The sequence below is a fragment of the Acyrthosiphon pisum genome, chromosome A1 (genome assembly GCF_005508785.2).
Source record: "Acyrthosiphon pisum isolate AL4f chromosome A1, pea_aphid_22Mar2018_4r6ur, whole genome shotgun sequence".
In the NCBI taxonomy this organism is placed as follows: domain Eukaryota; kingdom Metazoa; phylum Arthropoda; class Insecta; order Hemiptera; family Aphididae; genus Acyrthosiphon; species Acyrthosiphon pisum.
In genome coordinates this window covers 2,995,744-3,015,650 of record NC_042494.1, presented here as the reverse complement: position 1 = coordinate 3,015,650, position 19,907 = coordinate 2,995,744, and the positions used below count along the sequence as shown (strand labels likewise).

General features: G+C 31.5%; 1 protein-coding gene across 2 annotated transcripts; it reads left to right on the top strand.

The window, feature by feature from the left end:
* The first annotated feature begins 1,060 nt into the window (after positions 1 to 1,060).
* LOC100159053 (transcription factor HES-1) lies at positions 1,061 to 18,371 on the top strand. 2 transcript variants are annotated; one of them, XM_001945020.5, is made up of 6 exons: positions 1,061 to 1,485; positions 15,297 to 15,392; positions 15,466 to 15,597; positions 15,703 to 15,882; positions 17,411 to 17,611; positions 17,712 to 18,371. In XM_001945020.5, the coding sequence occupies exons 1-6, from the start codon at positions 1,264 to 1,266 to the stop codon at positions 17,877 to 17,879; spliced, it is 999 nt and encodes a 332-aa protein (XP_001945055.2). In that variant the 5' UTR covers positions 1,061 to 1,263; the 3' UTR covers positions 17,880 to 18,371. The 2 variants fall into 2 exon arrangements, with proteins under 2 accessions (XP_001945055.2, XP_016659002.1); XM_016803513.2 differs by lacking the exon at positions 1,061 to 1,485 and adding an exon at positions 5,405 to 5,783.
* Positions 18,372 to 19,907: the final 1,536 nt, after the last annotated feature.

Genomic DNA, 19,907 nt, shown 5'->3' with positions numbered 1-19,907 from the left:
TTTAATACTGATAAGTGATAAGTAATAATCAATATCTCATTAACCAGTAAATACTAGATAAAAATTTGATTTATATATAAATTCATATTGAAATCCTGTGTTCATTAAAAGGCAGGGCTTTGAAGTTGTTAAAATAATTTGCCGGGAGCATATTGTGTGGTACACGATTTTAGTCCGATTTTTTGTAGTATACTGCATGCAGCTATATATATCCAAAATTATTTTAGATTTCAATGTACCTACTATATACACGACTAAACTGTTTTATTAGAATATACTAAATTTAAACAATTTTAATTTTTTTGTACTTTTTCTGAATTATTATTCTCAAACTTTGAACTAAAATATAATAATGTTTATCGCTTTCTTGCGTTAATCAGAATATTGCTCGTATTCAACATAAACTATATTGAAAATATTTTGTTTCTACTATATTATAATTAGTTGTTGCGTGTGTATATATGAGGTACGGTGTTAGACTTACGAAAAACTTGGGAAATTGTAAATTTTTAGTAGAATATTTATCTCATTAATTATAATAAAATATATTGGACGTGAATTGTGGACGTATATAGTATTGTATTATTGTTTATTATATAATATTATAGTCGACTTGCATTCGGATAATATGTGATTTTATATAATAATATACGTATCATTTTCAAAAATCTTGGTTCCCGTTTCACAATAGTGTATAACGTATATTTTATATATATATATATATAATATAAATCCCTCCGAGATATATATATGTATATTATTATTTTTTTTTTGTCATATTTCGCGCAGGCATATCGTATCGAATGGTTAGGGGGTGTAGTGTTAGGGAATAGGCAGAACGAGGGGATTTCTCGTATAATTTAATATCACCGCGAGGGTGGTGGGCGTGCCGTTGGCGCCCAAAGCGCGCGCGGGTCGTCGGTGGCGTCACGGCTATTACACCGTTCACGCGGCGGAAGAGTAGTTCGGCGGTGGTGGGTGCGTGCTGCGGTGGGACAGTCGTCGGTCGCGGTGGCGGGGTGAATCGTGCGCGGACGGATGGGACCGCGGCGTGGGGGTTGAACCACGACCGGGGGGAGAGAGGTGTCGACACTGCGGTCGGGTCACCCGTGCCGCCGCCGGCGGCGTCGAGTTCTCGCTTCTCTCATTACCGTCGGGAACCGCCGCGGCACCGCCAGGCCAAAGCAGTAGTCACACGTCAGATGCGCTTGCGACATCATGTGACGTCGTCCCACTTCGTTATTATAAAGCGTGCGCGTGTTTATGATGACAGGAAAATGTGAACCGGACTCTTTGCCCGTCGTCATACCAATCGCGTCCGAGACGTCTTCCACAGGAATCCACGACAACAACAATAACGCGTCTTCTGCGGCCACGCCGTCGCCCGTCACGGCCACTGTGCATCCCTTTAGCAAGAGGGAACCCATCGTCACCAGCTCATCGTTGATATTCTCACAGTCGTCTAATCAAAAGGATGGTAAAAGGGTAATACATCATTTCTTTTATCATTATATTTTACAATTTATATTATTATTTATTTAAATCGTTTGATCGACGTTTATTATTTACGTATTTTTAAGACTATATTATTAGTAAGTAGGCAAAGTTTATATGGAGAACGTTTTGAAGTAATCCAATAATATTCACTTCGTATATTCCTTGATATCTTAATTCGTAATAATATACCTAGGTATATGTATTATCTAAATAATGTAACAAATAAAAACGATCCAACATTATAGTATATATATAATATATAGGTACCTATAGGCTATAAGTATAAATCATATAAGGAAATGAAAATTATTCATTTCCGTCTACGCAGAGAAAATATATCTTTAAATAAGATGATCAATTGATAAAAGGTATCTTTCTTATTATTAAACTAGTGATTTAGTTGAGAAAAATACGTAATATAGGAACTAATAATGATATAGTAAATTCTTATATACCTATACAGTATACAAGCTCTATATAGTTATTATTTATAATTATTACCAATTATTTTGGTAACATGCATTGATAGGTTTACATTGATTATGAATTATAATATATAAACATAATAATATAAGAAACTTGTTACTTAGCTTTATGGAAGCTGCGTTGTCTGTATTGAAAAACAATACAATAATATTTGCCTTAATATTTATCGAGTTAAATATTAGTTTTGGAAAATAAAACTAATTTTTAACTCTCCGAGGTATACATATAATTTAGGTGTCGTTATACAATATATTATACGATAAACAGATACATGCATTACACTTGCAAGACTTATATAGGTACTATATAACTACACTATTTTATATTGTTGTTTATATCGAAAACCTGTACTCGGGATTTTCGGTATACGTTATTAAAGTCGTATAGATTTAGTGGGAAAAAATATAGTAAAATAGTTATACACATTTTGGAATTTTTTAGTCTAGATACCTTAGTATGGTAGTTAAAGACCATATTACAATTTACATTAAACTATTCTTAGATTATTTTATATCATTTAAGGAGTATTTTTTGTTGGTACAAGCTTCTTCTTTCAAATCAGAATCGCCATGCATTTTTACTGTAAATTGATAAGTAGGTAGATTAGGTTTTTAAAAGTTTCATATAAAACGAAATTTGAACGAGTATAGTGTTTGAGTTATTATAAACTGTTTGTACAATCAGGGTAATCGTTTTAAACTTTTAAATGATATAGGAACTAAACTGATGGTTTAAAAATAATTATTTAAAATGTAATTATTAACAATTAATATTATTAACATTTTATCATTTGTAAAATAAGTTTGAGTATATGATAATTACAGTAGTACTAAACAAAATATTACATATTTTTTATTACATATAACACCACATTATTGACATAAAGTAAATAATACATCTTTAATACATAAAGTTAAGTTACTCAGAAATTACTGGTTCGAATTTTAACGGGTCGGACAAAACTTAAAAAATAATAACAAATTATATCCTTACACTTCTATATAGGCATTAGGCACCAATACAAAATGTAAACTGTCTTGTTAAACATGACATTTTTTGGAGGAGGAGTGAATTATTTGATAGGACTTAGCCCCCGTTTGCCTACATCGACACCTATGATTAACATTAGGTGCATATTATAATGACATTATTAAATATTAATATACTTCATACTTTCTAAGTCCTAAGTGGATCTTTTAAAAAATGAATTATCGTCTATCGATAAGTGACAACATTTAATCTTAATACAAAGTTTTATACCAATATTTAATAATCAACTTGGAATGTAAATTTAAATTTAATACAATTTTATCTAAATTAATATTTGAAATATGTAAAAATAAAACTATAATTCCGAAAAATATTCTTTGTACGTATAACTTAAAAAACTTAAAAAATGAAAACACTATAGGTATACTTATAAGCCAGGGCTCACTTTGGAAATGTTTGCAGCCCGCGAGATTTATCATACATTGGCAAAAAAAAAAATGTACTTTTGTGCCAATAGATATATAATTTTCTGGAATGCCCGCACAACGAGTTGAGAAACAACTATTTCACTAAATAAATAAATTAAAATTATTATATTGTCTATGTTTGTAAATTATATAAATTCATTTTAATTAATTAGTACAACAAACCTTTTTTTTTATTTTGTTCAAATCTAAAATATGTAATTTAGTATGTGGGTCGTGAACTTATAATGTATTTCCAAAGTGTCCCACAAGATCATTTGGCCACCCCTGATATAAGCATTTGAAAACAGATTGTAATATTATAAAATGTTAATACTGAAAGTATAAGTAAACAGTAATCTGAATACATGGGTGTATAAAATATAATTATGTTTTTATTATTCAATAATGTGTATTATATTAGGTATCGTCTTCCGTCCAGGGTAAAGAAAAAATATAACACTTTTTAAATATAATTTTAGTTAATAAAACTGAACAAATATCATATTCAAATAATTTAATTTAAATACAAGTTGTGATAATATACTATTTTGAATCTACACGCAAATCAACGTTTGGATGTGTTGCCAAAAGGTAACTTTCTCAAGCATGATATTAATTATTAATATATATTGTTATTTATGTTATATTATAATAATTAATACTTGTTCCCTACACATATTTATTAAAAATTGACTATAGAATATATCAAATCATTTGGAACTTTGTAAATCGGCAGCACAGTTTATAGAACAATACTAAATTACTATAATAATTACAGGTTTGGAAACATTATAAACCGATTGAAAAACAAATTATATACTTTATTAAAGTTTAAGCCTTTGTGGACTTGACCTAACCTATGGTTTAAAAATAATAATTGTATTTCATGCATGTTAGTCGTGTAAGTTAGGTTACTAACGTTTGATCATTGTTCTAAAAGTTTGCAATAGAAAGCTTTAACATATACATAAACTTATATAGTTATATTATGTATTGTTTGACCAGTGGGCGAACTATGCATTATTAGTTATTTCTTTCCCTCGTAGCTTAGTAGTTGAGACTGAAGATCAGGTAAAAACAGTGGCCCACTATGAATAGCGAATATAATATTATATATGCACTATTATTTTGAAAAAAAGGTATCGTTTTTAATACGTTGTAGGTATATATATTGAATATACATATTATACCGAAATAGAACCAATATCGATTTTATCTACCAAATTTGAAGTCGAAACTATTATAGTATACAAAATCGACAAGTCGAAAGACATCAATCGAAAAAAATGTTTGTCTGGAATGTCAAACTCAATCTCCCCCCAAACAACAACGAACTTTATTAGTCGAAAAAAATACGTATCCTCGACGATTAGCAGTTACGGAGATAGAACCGATTATTAAAATGTCCACAGCCATCTTACCTACGGATACCTACTAGTTTGAGAAGTACTATGAAGTACTATGAGCCGACTTTAGTGCGTGATCGGGCCCGACGCAAAACCGGGCAGACGAGTCTGTGCAACCCCTCCCGCCGACACCATTGGTGGTCCGGGTGTCGTCGTCGTTGGCGGCGGCGGCGGCGGCGAGAAGAACACACTCGGACTGCGTTCCGAGCGGACGGGGCGGGTGGCCCGGCGCGGTGGCGGTTATAATAATAAAACCGATCCCGGCGGCTAGCCGGTTGAGTTAACGTGCGCGCGCGCGCGCCATCGCCGCCTTTTATGTGTGCCTACGCGTGTGAACATTTTCGTTCCCCTCCCCGTCCCGTCAGCCCATCCGTCGGCGCGCGCTCACTCGCGCCGCCGCCGGGCGCGTGTGTATGTGATATCTGGTCGTCCGTGCTGCCGGTAATAATAATTGCAGCGGCGATATCGGTAGGCGAAGGGTTTATATAACGAACGTGCGTGTGCGTGCGCCCGTGTGTGTGCGTGTAAACGAGCCGGTAGGACGTGGACGCGGCGGACGCGACAGCCGCCGCCACCGCGGCGGCGGGAAACGTTGGCGGGCGTGAGCGCGCGCGCGCTTGTGTGTGTGAGTGTGTGTGCGCGCGTGTACGCCGATCGGTGGCGGCGTTGTTTGTTGTTGTCTGCGTGTCTACCGGACCTTCTATACTAAATCGGGACTCGTAGCGCGCGGGCCGGCGGCGCGGCGCGACGCGGGTCGGCGGGCATTACTACAACACACAGCACTCGTCCGCCCGTCCATCCGCGGGCCGCCAGCCAGTGTCGGGTGCCGCTACCGCCGCCGTGCCGTCCTCTCCGCCCGCCACAAGGACGCGCTCGTCCGTGACCATCTAGACAAACATTGGTTGCTAAACGTGCCGCTCGGTTTCATATTATACACGTAATACATTATATTATATATATGTTATATATTACGCGTGATATTATAATAATAATATAATACCCTCTACAACTACTGTGCCGCCGTTTTTTTTTTTCTACTCGCGTATATTCTATATAATATTATATGCTGTTTAATAATATTGTGATTTACTGACAGGTGGAGCGTGCAGAGTATGCAGCTTCGTTAAAAGGGCTGCTTCGAATTATATATAGGGCTTATGTAGTTTAGCCAGTTTAGGGCCACTAAGGCTAATTGAATTTATTAAACATCAATAAAAAAACATTTTCTTTTCGAAAAAATAGAATATTTTATATTTTGAACTTATAAACTTTTTAAGCAGTTTTTAAAAACAACTAAATACATAATATTATTTTGGCGCATTTATTGGATTTATCTAAGTGTATTTTAAACTGCATTTTTTTAGATTTTATTTCTATATTTTTATAATTCACTAAATTCAAAACCATAGTTTAATAGTCATAAGTTATTAACTTTATAAGATATAAAATAAAATATCATATTCCCTACTTTGAAAATTAATTTCAAATTTTTAATATTTGAAGTTTCTAGAGCTTTTCATATTTTAATATTTTCTAACAATATAAGAGTTATTTTTTCTTGCAATATAATATCGAGTTGTGAGTAGATACAAATGTGTATGAAAGGGGGTGTGAGAGAAAGCCCCCTACAAACTTGTAGGCTGATCAAGTTTCTGCAGCATACTCTGAACAAAAATGCTGGCTCCGCCTGTAAATTTACTTCGCTCGTGGTATACCTCCTACTATACGTCTGTACGCATAAACGTTACATATATTATACAATATTATCAATATTAATAACAGATAATTATATTTATCTTGTAACTTGTTCAAATTGCACAACACATCATTACAATTTTTGCCTTACTTTTTTTGTGTGCGTGTTTTCATTTTAGGTCCGGAGAAGTAATACATTACATAATATCATGTTGTATTTTGTACCTATTTCAAGAAATAGTTGATACCGCGGATCGCGAACATAAATATATCGATATTCGATATAGCCGATAGGTATACATATATATCCTGTATTTTTATGTTTTTAACAAACGCAAATAATGTTTATTTCTTTAACATTCTAAACACGCGTAGGTACTCTGAAATTGTATTGCAATTTGAAACTTGTGAGTTGTGAGCTAGCTGTTATACTAGTTATAAGCACTCTGCATGAAGCACGTGTATTTTAATATTTTAACTATTAATGTCTATTATGATCATTTTAATCGTTTCTTAACAGCTATGTAACTGTTAGTTTTTCAAAAGTACCCATTTTTTAACAGTACGAGTGGGAAAATAGTGAATCTATATTTCCTCCCATATATTTCTTTGTTCTGCAACTGGATGACCCTGGCTAAATAGTAAACCACAATAACAACAATGGTACATTTAAACATTTTCAATCAGAATGTAATGTGTTTTTGTAGTTTTATTTATATATTTTTCTGTGTGACCCTCGTCCCCCCAAGAGTTGGCTCGGGGGACTTGGCCGGGTCCGCAGCATGGGTCTGCAAAAAAACATAGTTGATTCAGAATAGCCAACAAATTTTTTACCAACCCAATGTTTTATTAAAAAATGCAAATGGAATTTTGATTATTAGTGAATTATAATATTTTCTTATAAAACGTAACAACTTTTTTTAGACAAAGATATAGCTGTTGGTAATTATTTATTTTAAATAGAAAATATTGTGTTGAATGAAATATAATAAATGTGCATATAATTTGATATTTTAATGACATTTTATTACCCGCATTATTATATAGGAAATAATATATATTATTATCCTATAATGAGACTACAATATAATAATAATATATACAACAATTGTATAGTTACTATAATACAACGCTATAATGTTGCGATTTTGTTCGTATAATATACGATGTGGGTCGTATTAAATTTTTCTAACTCCTGATATTATACAATAATCTTCACGTATGGTGACTGCGACTATAATATACTTTAGATTAAATGCCATGTGGGTGAATTATTATTTCAATGTTCGTTTTTATTAACATGCAGTATGTTGCGTGCACAAAGCAATACATAAATACATTGTCTATTAAATTGGCGTTTGGATTGGGAATCGGTTGGGGGCTTTCAGACTTCAGCAATCAGCAACACATTCATTTTCCAAGATTGACTGGACGCTGCAGCCTACAGAGTGCAGGTCACACTGGTCGAAAAAACTCGCAACGAGTATAACAAATAAATCGCTGATGAAATGAACTTTAAAACATCACGTGAGCTTCACGTGTCAGTGAATGCGTCGACTATCATCATTATATCATATACAGCCGTGTGTAGGTTTAGGAGGTGGGCGCGCGTAATCATCTCGATTCCGTTGCACGTATATGCACTATAGCCGTTTCCTCTTTATTTTATGTGTATATACGCTATATGTGAGTATATATGACGATATAAAATACACTATAATGACCAGTGGCGGAACTTGGAGTGTTTTTTTTCTGTTGGGGGGGGGGGGATGAAAAATATAATTAATATGTTCAGAGGCGGACTGGCCCGGTCCGCTGGTCAGCGATCGCGGACTGGCCTGTGGGCCGTAGTATATAATTTTTCCCTGCATTATTTATAAAAATAAAATAGAAAATCAGACAAAAATGTATCTTAAATAATAATAATAATAATAATATGACGTATAATTCTAAACGCTGGATAATACACAATGTTTCTGCCGAAAATTAATTCACATAAATTTATTTTTGCTGTCGGCTTATTCTATTTTCGTATCGTTCTGATTAAATCACTATAGTCTATACAGGGTTACGGGTTACGGCTATACCCGTGTCGCGCAGCACTCTACATAATATACATTTTATTATATTTGATGACGGAAAAACATAATATTATATCGTGAGATCAAACCCATTACCCATTGTTTATTTTTATTTTAAATACAAATATGAAATGTTATTTAATTCAAATTGAAAATGAGGCAACAGTTTTGAACGTCGTTTATTTACCATCCATCAAAAAAAAAGAAACTGATAGACAAAAATTAAAAGCTATTGCTCACGACAAAAATCATCAAAAATTAAATTTTGAATTTATACCGAGCACGCGACCATCTATTGAAGCTATATAGTTATATAGTTTGTTCGTGGGTGAGGCCGTGGTATAGTAAAATCACAAACATTTGTACCCAGTCTTTTAATATTATCATATTTATGTAAAGTAATAACTAATAAATAATCAACAGTTAGTAATTATTGTGGTAACTGATAAGCAAACATAATTGAATAGTAATTTGATAAAAAAAAATTGACTTTATTATGTTTATTAATTTCCCGTAAAACATGGCCCGAAGTTTTAAAACCGCTGACTGGCCTGTCTCCTACCCAGTCCGCCCCTGAATATGTTTAACCTATATTGTGCAGTTTAAAATTATAGTAAGAAGGAGGTGATACACTTCTTTCCCTCAAATATCTAATACATTCATAAAGCATGTAATCAATAAAAATGTGGTCCCTGAAGTTCTATAAAATTGGTGAAAATATATTATTAAGTTAGTCCATAATATATAATATCCATATTCTAATGAGCAAAACCTTAAGTGTACCTATTAAATATTAATATAAATTATAATACACAATATATTTTAATGACAAATTAGTAATTACATAAAACGGAAGAGAGGGCAAACGATATCCTTACACAGCTATGATGTATGTCTGAGACCAACTAAGGCATTCGAGAGACGAGAATACGCCATCCCCGACCCCCCCCCCCCTAAAAATTCTATCGTTTTACTATTGTTGCTGTACCTACGTCCGCATTCGACCACCACAAACTGTGCGCGGGCGTGCATATATTGTGCATTAGGGTTTTATAAGCTTCATGGCAGCAACCTCGACACTAGTGGTTTGCTGACCACTGGATGGCCGTATACCAGCGGAGTTCTGCTCGTTAGCAAAGGAGGCGAATGCGTCAGCTTGTTAGAGACCCGCGGTGGTGTTACTATAAAAGAGGCCGCCGCTTATCTTTCCTGCTCCCGCCCGCACGATCCAGCATATCGTTTTCACGCGACCAAAGAGGCGGAGGAACAGGATTACACCGAAGAGTTGGTAGGAGGGGGGGTGGTGAAAAAACCACCCCATAATGCGCCCACCTAAACCCCTAAAACGGTAAAACGCACCGATTTTGTAATAACATATTTTTTTTTGTGGGGAGGAGGGTTATCGTTTCCCTAAACTATTTTTCCGTAGGTATATAGATTACTCATATGTGTATGCATAGTTATAATATACCAAATAATCTGTTTTCACAAAAACATTACCCATTCGATTTTTAAGGTAAAATGTTGATTATATTATATATAATATATTATTAGTTTAATTATATTTATATACTAAGCGGACTATGGCCCCTGGTCGTTTCGCTCGCCCACCCCTCTGGGATCTCAAGGGTTGCCCTTTGTATCTTGCAATTTGTTATATTAAAAAAAAAAAATATATACATAATATTATTATCTCTCTTTTATAATATTATTGTTTATTATCTTTATCAAAAATTTAATTTATTCTTTTCCAATATCGCTGCCTTACGTTATACTGAGTACTTTTTGACGTAGATTTTTTTCTTTATCAGATAACTAGATCCTCTCTTTCTACATATAATATAATGTTAGTTTTGTTATGGTCTATAGTAGGTATATAAGTGAAAGAAAAATGTATGGGATATTATTATGATTTTTTGTTATTCTCAATTGTTTATTATATGTGGTTGATAAAAATATACAAAACTTTTTTACACGATAGAAACTAGAAAGAATAATGTATAGGTAATAATGTAATAAATAGACATTAATAACGCTTCGTGAGTTCGTCTAAACTGGATTAATTATTATTGACTACGGTGGATATTGGATAATACACCTCGACATGATTTATATTGATCTGTATTTTAACCCTGAATTGTTTTTTATGTATTGCATATAATATGTAATTTTATTAACAATAATATTTAAAAGCTCTAACATTTAGAGTTAAATATTTTGTTAAGTTTTGTTTTTCGTCATCAGTATTTGAAACAGTTATAGTTTCTTTCCATCCTGGATTCCCTCCCCCCACGCCCTAAATGTAGGCTTATATAGAACGCTACAGCTTTTTGGTATAGGTAATATTATAATACGAATTAATATCACATTATACGGTTTCGATTGCGGTCCGCACGCGGTGTGATGTAAGTACAGCAATAATAATAATAATAATAATAATAATAATAATAATAACAATAATAATAATAAAATAATGATGATGATGATGATGATGATGATACTAATAATACTAATAATAATAATGATAATAATAATAAGAAGAATACGTGAGTCGTGCGCGCGCCCGCTTTCGGTGTGTGTACGGTTACAGTCGCGGCGTATGTGTGGGTAGTGTTTGAACGTGTCGGCGCGCGGCGGCGACGGACCTAAAGCGGCACGACGACGTCAAGTCACGGACACGGGATAAACCCCCCGGCGGCGCACGGATCTGTTCCTCACTACCACACGCCGCCGTCAACGCTACCGCCGCCGCCGACGCCAACGCACGTCGCCGCCGCACACACGGCTACGATATTATACACACCACGCACACGCACACGCGCGTCGCAGTCGTAGTCTGTCAGAGTCGGCCGCACTCGACGTGTGCTTGTGTGTGCGCGTGCATAAATCATGGCTCGCAGTCTCTCCGACCGCTCACTCACGCAGTCCCTCCCTCACTCACTGTCCCTCTCACACTCACCTCTCTCGCTATGACTCTCTGCAGTATCTGTTTTTTCTCTCTCCGTGTCTCTTTCGTTGTCCCCTTAGGCACGCGGCGGCGTGCACGCTCACGGATCCTCTATATATATTACTATATAATATACACACTACGCTCTATATACCGGGTGATCCATTTTACATAAGACACTCATTATTTCAAAAGTTATTATTGTTTTTTGAAAATATTTTTTTCACATAATTTTTTGTCGTTAACTTTACACACAAAAAAACATTTCTATCATATCCACCGTCGTCGATTTTTAATTTTTTCATGACAATACGTGTTTTTAATTCCTTATTCCAAATCAGAATATTTTTTGGATTCGTTACTTCATATATTTTAACAATTGAATTTTGAATTAGTAGCTTATGTGTTGAAAGTGTTGAAAGTTTCGATGAGAGGAGTGAGGTCGTACAGGGGTATCCTACAAAAATTTGCTTCACTCCAACTCCGCTCATCTAAACTTTAAATACTTTTAAGTTAATAAACTTAATAAGTATAATAAACTACAATTGACAATTGTCCAAAATTTGATTTTTGTAGATTTAAATATTTCGAATGATATTCTGTTACGGAATATGAAATTTAAAATGTATGCTGTCATTCTAAAGTTTAGAAAACTGAAAAAGATTATAACGATAAAAATAGTAAAAAATGTTGTTTTGTAAGTGACTTAAGATTGTGTAATAGAAGTATTTTCCAAATCGTTAGTACTTTCTGAAATAATGAGTGTCTTGTGTTAAATGGATCACATCGTATAATACTATATCATATATATACACTACTCTTATACCCATCACAATTCACAAGTTCCATAATGCGTGTATACGTTTTTATACTGTACAGGGTGATTCAACGAGACGGCTCAATCCCATGTTTTATTTTCTTGAATAATGAACTTCGGAATTTTTAACTATACTCGAGTACCACATTTTCAATGATTGTTTCTTTGTTTTTTATTCTATTTGAAGAGGGTCCCATGACAATACAAACTTACTTTTTTTCAAATAAGCATTTTTTTTACTAGGCAGATATGCAAATTATTAAGTTGACTTTTTTTTTTGCAAATATGAATGTTTCTAAATCAAAATTTGAACGAGTAGATTTTGAGTTATTAATTATTAATATATATAAAGTCAGCTTAATAATTTATATTTATATATTATATTAAGACTGCAGTGTCATAGTCCTTAAACATGGTAATAAAAAAAAACAATTGTAACAGGTACCTTCTAACCCTATCTAATTAGATCTATTATTTATTACACCCGGACATTTTTACGGAAAATTTTTATGGATTAATGTTCCAATAAATTCGAATTTTTTTTGGAGTTAATGACAATAAAAACTGTCATACAGACTCATAATTAGTTAAAATAGCGTATTATTACATAATTTCATCAAAACCGAGACGACACGCGACGTAACGTGCAGGACGACTGCTGAAACAATCAATGTCGGTCATTATTAATATTACATAAATTATGATCGTTTAAATAATGATAATCAGTTTGAAAAATCGTACCTACGAATTTTATTTTATTTTTAAGGAAATAATATAGGCTTTTAATGTAACAGTTATTAAAAATACATTTTACAATTATTATAACAATCATTGTATAATATTTAGGCACTTTATAATTTTAAGGGCCAGTAGGGCTAAGACCTGTACTTTAAACTTTGGGAACGCTTATTCCCCTCAAGCACCCCCCCACACCCCGATTTCCGCCTATGCCTTAAATGTTATATTATAATCTAAGTTTTTGAAAATGAGCCCCCCCCCCCTTAAGTATATATTCAAAAATTTCAACAGTAAGAATTTGAAAATTGTTATTATTAAAAGAGAAATAAGAGCGAGCATGCTTGGTGAATCACCCTATATGTAACACGCATGTTTGGATCAACTTATATACTGTGGGACGATGACAACTGAAGTTCCGTATGTATATATATAACAATATGTATACACGCGCTCACATCATCACGACTGCTCCGCGATATATTGTTTTCGAGTATTTCCTGACTATAAAAATATTATAAAATATTAATTGAATAGCATTAACCGTGCGAGTATCTACTTATATTATAAATGAGTCGTCCGTCTTAATGAAACGTCTGCAAACATGTTTTGAACGAATTTCTTCATAATTATTATATGCGACAAATGAACATTTTCGAAATTGCTATTAACAAGTGTGTACATAGGATAGGTAGGTAATACATATATATGGCTTATATCAAATGTATAATATAATAATAATAACTTTATTGCAACAATAACTTATCTTTACATATTTTAACAAAATATTAAATATGAATTTATAATAAACAATATTGCTGCACCCCCAAAAATCAAAGCTTGTGCTGGAAGAACAAATTGTTAAAAGGAATAAATGTAAAATATATTTAAGTATAAGCATAATAAAAAATTATAATTGAAAATAAAATGTATAAAACGGTATAAGGAGACTTAATTAGATTAGACACAAATAATATGAGATAGTATACTAATATTACTAATGGGGTACAGAATCTAATAACATGAGGCTAAAAAAGAATAAATAAATTAGATATATGTACAATACATATTATATTTTATAGGTACGCGTATCTTTAGCTCGTAAATTTTCTCATCATTTTATTTAAGTTGCCTATTTTTAACTCCTCAAAAATTGTTTCTGTTTGGTCCCTCAATGATACTAGCAGAATGTCGATAAAAATAACAAATTTCGAATTTTTTTGAATAGAAAAAAGTTGTTTGAAACAAAACGGAAGTGATTTATTTTATAGTGTCGCTGATGTACATATATTAATATAGTACAGCCTGTAGGATATTTTTGGCCTATAGACAAACACACAATGCGGTTGCTATTCGACATAAAGTAAAATAATAACATAGCATTTTAACGTTTTGGTTAAGGGGTGGAGCCTTGGCCGTGCCTAAATGAATGATACTATATTATAGTATAAATTAATTTTTTTTTATGAGTTGTAATTTATTTTAATTGATGTAGGGTAGGCGTCTAATTTCTAATAATGAAGATAATATAATAAATTGAATATATATATAGTCTGCTCGTATACTTACTTATCTATATACTCACCTAATTATTAGTATTGGAATTAAACGTGAGCTAAATGAATCGTTTAGGCATTACATATTTACATTGAATGCGAATATAAATTAAACTATTGATGTTAAAAATAATTTATAATTTACTTATTTACACACAAATATTGCACATAAGTATCAAAAACATTATTAAATACCTACATAAATATTAAACAATATCATTTTCTATAGGACTTAGATATTTTATTTGTTAAAATATTTAAATTTAAATGTAATGTAATTAATAGTATTAAAAAAACACAAGACTCTAGTAGTTGTATAGTGTCTTATCATTTATTTTTACTTTAATATGTTCTTGTTCTATGTTCGTTATAAGAAAACTAAAATCATACTTCTGAAACTAATTATGTCTATTGGCTATTGGATCTATTATAATATTATCAATGTTTAAACTACAATTATTCACATTGCATAATCTTTGTTGTGATATGCGTGAAAAATATAAATATCAATAAATTAGATATCATTTTAAATTTATACATTTTATCATTTAAAAATCATTAATTATTAAAATTATAATATTTTAATAGTTGACTTATAATTTATTGTTATTGTGTTTAGGCCAACAAACCACTAATGGAGAAAAGAAGACGAGCAAGAATAAATCAATCGCTAGCGCTTTTGAAAACTCTTATTTTAGATTCTACTCGAACAGAGGTAAACCTATCTTAAAGTTTTTTAATTTTAGTTTTCACTCATTTTACATCATTTGTACCTATGTTTTTTGCAGAATACCAAGCATTCAAAATTGGAAAAAGCTGACATATTAGAGCTTACCGTACGCCATTTACAACGGCAAAAAGTTCTGAGCTCAGACGTCAGGGATAAATATCGGGCTGGCTTCCAAGAATGCGCTAGAGAGGTGAGATTATTATTTATTATAAACCCACTAAAAATAAAATCGTTTGACTTACGCCGTGTATAGGACACACACGAATGAATTGCATTTTAACTTGATGATTATTAGGTTACCAGATTTTTGGAGTGCCCCGAACTGCATATGTGCAGTACTGGAACTGGAACACTTCTTTCTGCAGGTTCCACAGTTATAGAGCCGGCTGTAAAACAACGCCTATTAAGACATTTAGATACATGTTCATCAGAAATTGATTTAGATTTTAGCAACTCTACAGTTGTTATCCCTGATGTAAGTGTATAAATATAAATACGTAGGTACCTACTATGTATGTAATTAATCATTTTGTTATAATTATTAGTTAAGCAACAAATTATATTATATAATATGTAAATATTTTATTCACTAATCTTAATACAGTGGCGTCGAAATATTTTTAAACATGTGGTTTGGTTTAAATTAAATATAAGTATTAAGAATAATTTATGTACCTGCTTATTATTTCGTGAACAATGACGGAGGATTAAACGTAGCTAGGAGGGACTTTTTAATTTGTATAATTTAAATTATAATATTTATTTATAATAACAGAGAAAAACGTTATTCTGAAGACGTCTATTTCAGATTAAACTGGAAATTTGACAGAATTAACTGTGATTACTTTTCAATTCACTTACGAAAAATTAATGAAATTTAATGCTTCGTATACCTACAATTTATATATTTTATATACCTCGTCATTGTATCTGTCTCTCCAGTAAAAAAAACACGAGGAATAACTTAACTGCTAAATCAAAGTATATTTAAAATAAATCTTAAGGACAAAAAGTAAAAAAAATATAAGCAATATTTACGTTTAGATTACTATTCGTGGACTTACGTATAATTCGGATCAGATGGTGTTTCATAGAAGATTGTAGGTACTAAGATGTTACTTATGTGCCGGATGTTTTATTGTGTTCTCGTGTTTCCAGTGTCATACTTGGAATTTTCCGATTGCTGTTGAGAGGGGGGGGGATTATAAAAAAATATATCTAAATAGTATATCCTATATATTTTATGAAAACGGTTTTACATTTTAATATAGTGTAAAAAAGCCAAGGGGGTTTACCTTCCCCCTAGCTGCGTACCCTCTGCGTAGGACGTTAGAGTAATGGAACGTCTAAAGTTCTTCCTATTTGTGTGATATAAAACTTTGAGAGGAGCACCTGCGCGGTAGTTGAGGTCAAACAATCTCGATAAAGTGATAAACGAAATTTTCGATTAAAAAAACGCTCGCCTCAAACCATTTATGTAGGTACCATATACGTCTGTTCAGGAACATGCAAATAGACTAGCTCGTAAATAAATAAATATTTTTACGTGGGGACAGTACAACAGTTTAAATCCATAAGTTGTTTAGGTTTATTTTAACAACAACACTATTATAAGCTATATACCTATTCATCGATAATAGTATATTATAGGTACCTATATATTACGTCTTAATGTACATTGTTTTTGTGTCATCTGAACAATACCAATGACAAATGTCATTAGGTATAAAAAACCTTAGCTACCTCTCCGCAAACATTGATGATATATTTTATGGTTAAAATATTGTATTATATTACATCTAAAATTTACAATTGTACATGCAGGTACTTACCCACCCAAAACCTACCTATCCACTGAATTATCCTTGACATTGATCATTGGTGAACCATATAGGATTGGCGCCACTGTATAGTTGGTGCTAATATGTTATACAATATACATACACAAATTATTAAATTTTCTTTACTATTCAGTTTTAAGAAATTATTTTTTTTTTTTTAAGGATATTATCGGCGGGGACGAAGAATCAAATTGTAGCACGATCGACAGTAAAAATGATCGTATAAAATGTGAGCCTCCAAAGAAACGAGCTCGCAGTAAATCCGTGGGTGTAGAAGATAAGGTAATAGATCGTGGTGGTCTGACAGCAAGTGTTGTTGTAGCGCCAACTAATGATCCTACACAACCATTATCTGTTGTACAGGTTGGTAGTTTTTTTTTCATAATTATAAGTATTTGAGAATTTTCAATTTTAAAACATTTTTTTTTATTGTTATACTTATACTTATACTGACTAATTCTAGGTAATTCCTTCACAACTTCCTGATGGCCAAGTTGTATTCCTTTTACCAAGCCACTACGTCCATTGCCAACAAAACCAAGGGGCTGAACCAAGGCCTCCAGGTGATGAACCTATTGATTTCAGTGTAAAAAGAGAACATGAACATGACAGTATGTGGAGGCCTTGGTGAATTCAAACTATAGAATTATAGCCAATTAGGTGTCTTCAAAATGTGTTTTTTTTTTCAATCTTTTTAAATGAAATTTTCTTATTTATTTCCCCTGTCTGTGATACAACTTAAGTATTGGTTTTCTGTGGTGCACATTTTTTGAGCCTTTTATTAGAAACTTCATAATGTAATAATATTGTAAGAGTGTAATATTGTAAGATAATTTTTTCATTTTAGAAGGCTTAGTAAAATATGCTTTGATCAAACCTCATAATTATTATTCAGAGGTTTTCACATAATTTGATCAGTAATATTATTATTAGTATTATAATATATTAATGTTACTAATATAAAAGCATAAATCATTTTACAATATATTGTGTAATTAAAAAAATGTATTATAACGTTTGTACCTAAACCTGTTATTATTTAAAAGTCTCCTTTACTATTTTGTCCCAATTACTATTTAATTATAATTATGTGCAATATTTTATTTGTATGTTATGACTTAAGTCAGTAGTTTTTAATTATTAATAAACAAATATTTTAAGAAGCTTTATGGAAGAGAGCATTAAATTTAGTTTTCATTATTTAAAAAACTACTCTAAGTACAATATTTAGAAATTAAATATGTAAAATAAAATAAAATTGTATCTTAAGTTGCTTAACAGTTGAAATATTATATCTAAAATGTATTTTGTATATTGTGGAATGTAATTTTTGTAGTAAGTTCCTTTAGGTTACATAAAATTTGATTTAAGTTGTAAAAATAATATTTTATGATTCGCAAATGTATTATTCTCTGGCTTATCTCTTTACGATAATATTAATTCACAAATCACGATTCACCAAATGCATATGGCTTTCTATATTAGAATAATATGTTTAGTCATTCTTGAATATTGTAACAAGTTTAGAAAATTATTTCAATAAATTAATGGCAACATGTCAACACTCGTGTAATTTTAAATTATATAAAAATCAGCATTTCACTTGAATGAACAAATAAAAGAGTAAACCTTATATGTATTAATATTAGTATTTTTTTTTTTAAGACGTAAAAGTTAAGTCATTTAGGCTCTTTATTATTTATTTATTTATTTATTTATTAAAACTGTTATGGAGTGTTTATTAAAAATTGTAATAAAAGTAGATTTGCCTTGTTAATAAAACTATGTTATTTTTTATTTTATGAGTTAAAGCTTTTATCTTTACTATTTACTTAATCTTTATATAATAGGAAAAAGTATATTATTTTTATAACATTAACCTATAAATGGTACCAACTACCAAATAATAATAAATAAAAATTAATTTCGGAATTTTTTAATTTAAAAAAGGTGGCCAAATGAATTAGTTACTTATTTGTACAGTATTTTATGGGATTGTCTCATATTTGATTCAAATTTTGAATGAAGCATTCTGGTGTCCTTACAACAGGTAAAAATTAACACTTTTGCCCTCTATATTAGTCATTAGATAATTCGTTATGTATGTACCTATCTTAATTTAAAATTGTTTCAAAAATACAATTTTTCTTATCATTTAGCATTTTAAAGTTTAAATTATGATTGATAAATAATAATATTATCTAAGTCACAAATCTTTGTTATTTATTTTAATTATATTTATGTCAAGTATTGAATAATGTGTTTATTTTAAAGTAAGGAAAAATAAATGTTACATCGAGGCCAAAATATGTAATCTTAGTTACCAAATGTTTACTAAGAATTTGTATAGGAAATACCTATTATATATTTATAATTTTGTCGTAATATGTTAAATGTCAACATAGATTCGTATATCCAATATCTCATTATTTTTTCGAGTACAAAAAAACCTAGTAACTATTTTTAAATGTATTTAAAAAGTAAAAATTAACTTTTATAAGGTGGAATTACAACTTTTTAACTTTGAGGGACTTCGTCATCACCCCTTCTCTTAATTAACATGTATATGTAACTTACAAATATATTAGGTACGTTATTTACAACAAAATAACTAAAATCGTTATTCTTGGTTTTAATACCTACCTATTTCGGCCAAATT